General features: G+C 35.8%; 1 protein-coding gene across 6 annotated transcripts in view; it reads right to left on the bottom strand.

Moving 5' to 3' along the window:
- Luzp2 (leucine zipper protein 2) overlaps positions 1-6,416 on the bottom strand; it is a 430,463-nt gene that overhangs the window by 15,048 nt on the left and 408,999 nt on the right. For 5 of the 6 annotated variants that reach the window (XM_087211522.1, XM_087211524.1, XM_087211523.1 and 2 more), the window contains one exon: positions 6,318-6,410. The exons of the other annotated variant lie outside the window; for it this stretch is intronic. In XM_087211522.1, the coding sequence (XP_087067648.1) occupies positions 6,318-6,410 (93 nt within the window). The remainder of the gene's footprint in view (positions 1-6,317; positions 6,411-6,416) is intronic. 6 annotated transcript variants of the gene reach the window in all.

Consider the following 6,416-nt stretch of genomic DNA (forward strand, 5'->3'; position numbering starts at 1 on the left):
TTTAGTGTCAACTTTACCTGCTTCGGGATCTAGCCTGAGATTGGTTGGAAGATGTTTCTACTTGTGTCTGGGTGGGATGAGGATGCATGAGCTTAGAGTCTGCATTTACTCCCCTGCCCATTCTCTCTGGTATCTGCCCCTACTCTGCTTCCCCTCTGCTGTGAATTAAGATTCTTTGCACTTCCAGGCTCTTCTGCATGATGTCTCTGCCTTGGAACCAGCTGATCATGGACTGAAACTGTGAGGAAATTAAACCTATCCTCGTTGCAGTTGTGGGTGTTGGATGCCATGTCTCAGTGATGAGAAAGGGCACTAGTACAGCCCTGCTTTTCTGTTGATGACAAAAAGGTTATCAAAAGTCTCCTTAGCCAGCTACTAATCCATCATGAGCAACCCAAACTTTGGAGGATGTCATTCATCACTTCTTTGTAATTCATGCAAAATGTTAATGTCAATGCAAATATTCCACTGGGGAAATATTTATGGAAATACGTTTGTACATTTGGACTAGCCTTTTTAAAGGGAGCACAAAGCCTGATTAACAGGGATTGGAATGCCTACAAAAAGAAAATGCACTCTTTGCTTTGTGTTTACTTTTAACTACACTCACTTCTGCTCTCAGAAATAAAGAATAAAGCTTTACGCATTAAAGCAGAAGGAATGTCAAGTCTTTTATTCTATCTCTGACCTAACCAATTGCTATAAATTTGTTATTAATATTAAACCCTTGCTTCTACTTTACAAGAGTAATCAGTTGTATCTTTGATGTCCTTTCTCTAAAACATTAAACTGAGAAAACCTAGTAGAAATGCACAACTGGGCAATCTGCAAATACACCAAGAAACCATCTATGACTGATATAAAAACCTGATTCCCTCTCATATTTACTAGCCGGGAGAAACCACAAGCTAACAACAAGTATGTTTAGAATATCAAAAGATAAATACATGAAATTAAGTACCAAGTCTGTTAAATCCTTGAATGTATTTTGACTACATTTTCCAGTGATGCAACCTTTATTTGCAAGTGGATTTCATATTTATGACAGAATAGTATTTGAGAAAACAGGAGTTAGAAGGTTGAAAATGTACTGCTGACTAAAGATGACAATTCTGAGTTGTCCACGCAGGCTGAGTGAGAGGCATGAGCTGACATCCATGGCCCCTAAGGAGGCATCTCTAAGCAAATCATATTCCCTCACTGAACAACGCACAGATTATTGATCATCTGTCCTCAAATTGCTCATTATCTAATTCCAAATGAGACTCTCTTATAAATAATCAAATTCAAGTTGGACTTTAATAAAGATCAAAATAGTACATGGTCTGGGATTTAGCTCAGTGGCGCTGCACCCGCCTTGCAAGCTCAAGGTCTTGAGTTCCATCCCTGGTACACCCCCACAAAAAAAATGCTACATATATAAACAAAATACTATAGGAAATCCAGGAAAAAATCATTACCTGCCTTTCAAAGTGATAGTAGAGGTCAAAGTATTATTTATCAGATTAAGTGTTTTCTTTGGATCTTCTTATTGGGACGATATTCTTAGAGTAAATAGTTATAGACTAGTGAATTCTTTTTCTTCACTAAATTAATAGGCTAACCATGATTCTTAAAATTTCCATAAGTCTCTGAAAATAAATCACAATTAGCTTCTTAATTTGGCATGATACAAATTAAGGTGTTATAAGAAGATAAACATAGAGCTTTCTATTTAATGGGGAAAAAATTTTCTCAAGATTTTTGGAAATGGTCGCCCATTCTTTCATCATGTGGGGCCATACTGCTGCTTTGAGAAGTATCAGGAGAAGTAGCACAATAAAGTGTGGTTTCGCCCAAGCCGACCTCTTCAGATGGCCCCGAGGTGTATGGCTCTTAGCACAGGTGCGGCAGGGCAGGGCTTCTCTGCAAAATCCTGTAAACTAGGTGCTGGCCAGCAACTCATGACAAAGATCACGTGTCACACAGTGGATGCTGGATATAACATCACAAAGTAAGAGGAGAAAGCTGGAGCAGTTTTCAACCTGCAGCCTTGTGATTTATGTTCTGCGCATTTGCCCTTTCTCCTTTCCCTACCTACACTGCTGTTTGAAAGACTCAGGGTCTCAGCAGCAGGTAAAGGGGTAGGAACCCCAGCAGACAGAGGCTCCTGGTGCTGCTCATTATCCATTGTTGCTTTTTTAGGTCCTCAGCACATTCAGAAAAATCAGATGTTTGTGGCATACAGGAATGAAAAACATATTTACACTGAGCATCACCTCTTAGTCTCTAAGTGAAAATTAAAATTCTCAATGCCTTTAATTCTCAAATTGCTGTCAAACAAGAGGATGCACATTTCCAAACTGCAGGAAAATGGAATGGAGCCGGTACACCTGCTTTCTCGATGTGATCCAATGTTATCATTTAAGCGATGCTGCTTCTGAAGTAACTTACATGTACCTCAAAGTCACAGCCCGTTATGATGCTAAGCTCTCAGTGCTGTAGCTCAGGTCTTCTAAGTCTAGTGAAAAATGGACTGCAGGACCAAGGAGACGTATTCCTATGTACCCTTGCTGGGCCCACAAAGCAGATAGGCAGCCAGTGCAACAAACCCAGAATAAGAGTGGCCTCTCATTCCAACTTTGAATCTTTGGCCACAGAATATTGTGAAACTTTGAATACTAAAACTGCAGAGCAGCTTGAGGGAAAGAAATAAAAAACCTACTATGAAAACCTATGATGTGGGTGTATAAAGCATATTTAATGTGTATAATCAAAAAATCTACAAGATGTGAACATCAAAGTTTCTCATAATGTCAGCATGAAATGATGATGAAGAAAATCTGAGTGGGTTTATTAAAATCATTCGGGTTCCTGCACCCTGTCCCAGCCATGCATGCGAGTTAATCATACATTCAAGCAGAACATATACATAAGCAGTTGTACTGGCTGGCCATGATGCCTAGTCATAACAAAGCTTGAAAACCATTGATCTACTTCACTTGTTAAAAAATCTGAATAATGGAAGGATTTGCCGGAGTGGCAGTATTGGGAAACAGCAAAAGTGGTATTCAAATGTAGCTTCTATGTAATTTTCACACTTTATGATATTATTCAAGCTAGTGTGTGACTAATAAGAATCAAAATGCAAAACTTTAACTATATATTTACTGAGAGATTGTATTTATTCCTATCACTTCTTAGTGAGTTAGTTAAGCATCCCAAAATCAAAGATGATTGTTCTTTTCTTTTATCCTAATGCTTTATATCCTGACCTCCTTCTGGAAAACCTGTTTTTCATTAGTGTAGCATAAAATACATCTTCCAATTGCTTATTCTAGTTCAGATACTTTCATAAAAGTTTATTTTTATATTTGACTGAAATATTATTTCTATGTTTTCATCAGCTGTGTCTAGCTCTTTAACGAAAAGTAGTCCTGCTTTCTAGAACACTAAGCATTAAGTAATGTTTAACTACTTTATCTGCTACTCCATTTTGTTGTATAAATCTTAGTATCCCTGATTTAATTTCTACTTAAAAGTAAGTCACAAAAATATATTCCTAAAATTCATAATAGATACAAAAATGTATAGAATGCACATATGGAAAATTATTTGTGCTCTTTACATATTAAATAATGCCATTTTCTCAGTTTAGACAGTCGGTAAAATAAATCAAATTAGAACTTAAAATTCTAGCTTAATATATAAGCAGGTTGACAATGTTTTCATATTGCTATATTGAAATTCGCTATATTTTATACCAATCGTAATATTTGGACTAAAGTTAGATGAATACAAAAACAATAGCTCTCACAGGTACAAAGATCCTTCTACTTGCTTCCTGTAAGTTAAGGAAGTCAGTAGAATTAGCCTCTTACCATTAAGAAGTGGTGAGAAGGAACTGTAGGATCCTCAGTTCTTAGAATTAGTCATACACTGTGCTGTGTAGTTTGAATCACCACAGCTCACTAGCTTTCTCTAGAATGCTTAGCAATGAATAACGTCACAAACCAGCTTCTTGATCAATATTACAGCCCTCTATCAGCACAAATATATACATATACACATATATCACGTGTCTCCTATATTCATCTGTATACATATGCACATATACATATCAGATACTATTTTATACTAAATTCAGCCTTCTAAGATAGAGCCTGTCTACCTCCGTCACACACCACCTCGGTCATCACCAGAACTACAGAACCTTACTTAGAAGTTACCATCTTCAAAATTTAATAAAATGCAGAAGGTGTAAAAAAATCTATTGTTGAGTGATATACTACAGGGATTATGTCTTATTTAAAACGATGCTTTTAAAATTATGATTCACAGCCCACATGGCTCAGGATGACTTGGACTGGAATAGAGTAGTTCTCTCCATTTTTAAAATCAAATGACAAATTCTACTTAGTTTTATTTATTTAGATATTTAGAGTAGTCTTTCAAAAGCTGACTTTGTCCAATCTTTTACATATGAAATCCATTGTTAGTAAAAATGACCTGCACTTTAGAATCAACTGGAGATATTTAAATATAAATACCAGAGATGTCCAGATCTGAGATGCTGACATAATTTTTCTGTAGTACAACCTGGCTGACAGTATTTTCTAAGAGCTCTCTCAGTGATAGTATTCCAAAGACAATGCTAAGAACCACTGGTCTCATACTTGTATTTGACCTTCACACTAGTCTCATTAATTTTCACTTCTTATATCTGATTAATTTCACTCATTTCTACTATTTTCTTTGCCAGTAACTATGACTGAATCTGTATCTTCTAATACCAAGCATTTGCTACACTAGAAATAATAGCATTAGGGGATTAGAGACCCTAAACTCTGAACCCCAGGGAGGTCATGTTAGAGAGATAGTGGTCAGGTTCCTGCTGGTGGAGGCACATATTTGAAGGAGTTCAGGTCAGAGCCAGTTCCAGTTATGAGATGCCTCTGACACTTATTTATCAAGGGAAATAAGTTAGGACAGATGAAGGAAAGTGATGTTTGAAGAAGAGAGAAACAGACAAATGCATGATTTTGAATAGTCCTAACTCTTGGTGTGAAAGGTAGATCAGAATGATGCTTTTGGGAGCTTTAACAAAGTAGACATTACTTTTCAGTTTTTCTTCTAATGACGGCATCTTTTTATGTAGTTTCATGAAATATTGCAAGAAATAAAAGAACTCATCTCAAAATTAACACTATGTTTTTGTCACCAAGTGGACATACATGTTTGAAAAGAACTATCTCCCTAATCCAAATCAGTCCTTAGCTTAGCATTCCACCATTCCTCACTTTCTAATGCCAAATTAATTTTAGAATCAATATCCCCCCATTATCTGGAGTCTGTTCCCTCTTCAAATCGCTCTTTTTCTCTTGCTTCTGAAAATTTGTTTATATTGTCAAAGATCTACCTGTCCTTCAAACTAAAGTAAAAATATTTTTTCTTACCCAAAGATTTTCTGACTCTTCCTTCCCTGAGATGAATTATGCAGAGCATTTTACTTCTACTTCTAGTTAATTTTCGGTTCCCAATTGCACAATTTGGGTACATGTTTCATTATAAAACAATTTCAAATCAAGAGTGTTGAGAATTTCATTTTTCTAAATCTCCTTTTGTAGCCAGCAGAGGAATGAAAGGATGATTTGGTTACCATATATTTGTTCTCACTTTTTTCTTTTTAGTAGGTACCCTATTACCTTCAAGGTCAAATATTTTCAACAGATGCTTTCCATTTTGGATTGAAGCCTAATTTTGAATTTGCTCCATACAATTAAAAGGTGTTGCTTCTTAAATCAAGACACGATAGTTCTATAAGTTTACTTCTACAGAGCTGATATTTTCAAGAATTAAAATTTAATTGTACTTAGTATGAATTTAAAAAATCACAAGACTTAAGTTCCATATTTTCTATTCTCATTTGAAGGATAAGTATATCTGCTCCTTTAATATGATATTTCTGTAATGCAAATTTATTTCTATTAGGTGGACAATACTGTCGAATCTCGTCTTGTGAGGTTTTCGTTCATTTTTTCTTGTTAATATTTTAACAGCTTTTTGAATTGTTGTTACGGAAATGAGGACAATGTCAAGCTTGTGGTCACCAATTATATCCTTCAGATCTCCCATTATAGTTCTCCTAAGTATCTGGTTGCACTTCCTAATAGAATGCATGTCTGATTTATAACTAAAGAACATTAGTTTCCTCCACTTAGAATCTCAGTGCTTAGATAGTAGATATAATAGGTAAGTAGAAAGTTTCATGGGGGCATGAACTAGAATTGTTTAAACATTTATGTCCTTGTTTTCAAAACACTTTATGTTAGTCTTACATCTTGAGAATCACACACAGTGGTACTTGGATTTTCTTCTTTTGTTGACTCAATTCCAGAGGTCTCCTTGTTTCCTGAAGCACTTTCCTGAGGCTTGAG

Source organism: Heterocephalus glaber, unplaced genomic scaffold (assembly GCF_053883595.1).
Source record: "Heterocephalus glaber isolate CG9 unplaced genomic scaffold, H.glaber_assembly_v1.0 deba00001428, whole genome shotgun sequence".
NCBI lineage: Eukaryota > Metazoa > Chordata > Mammalia > Rodentia > Bathyergidae > Heterocephalus > Heterocephalus glaber.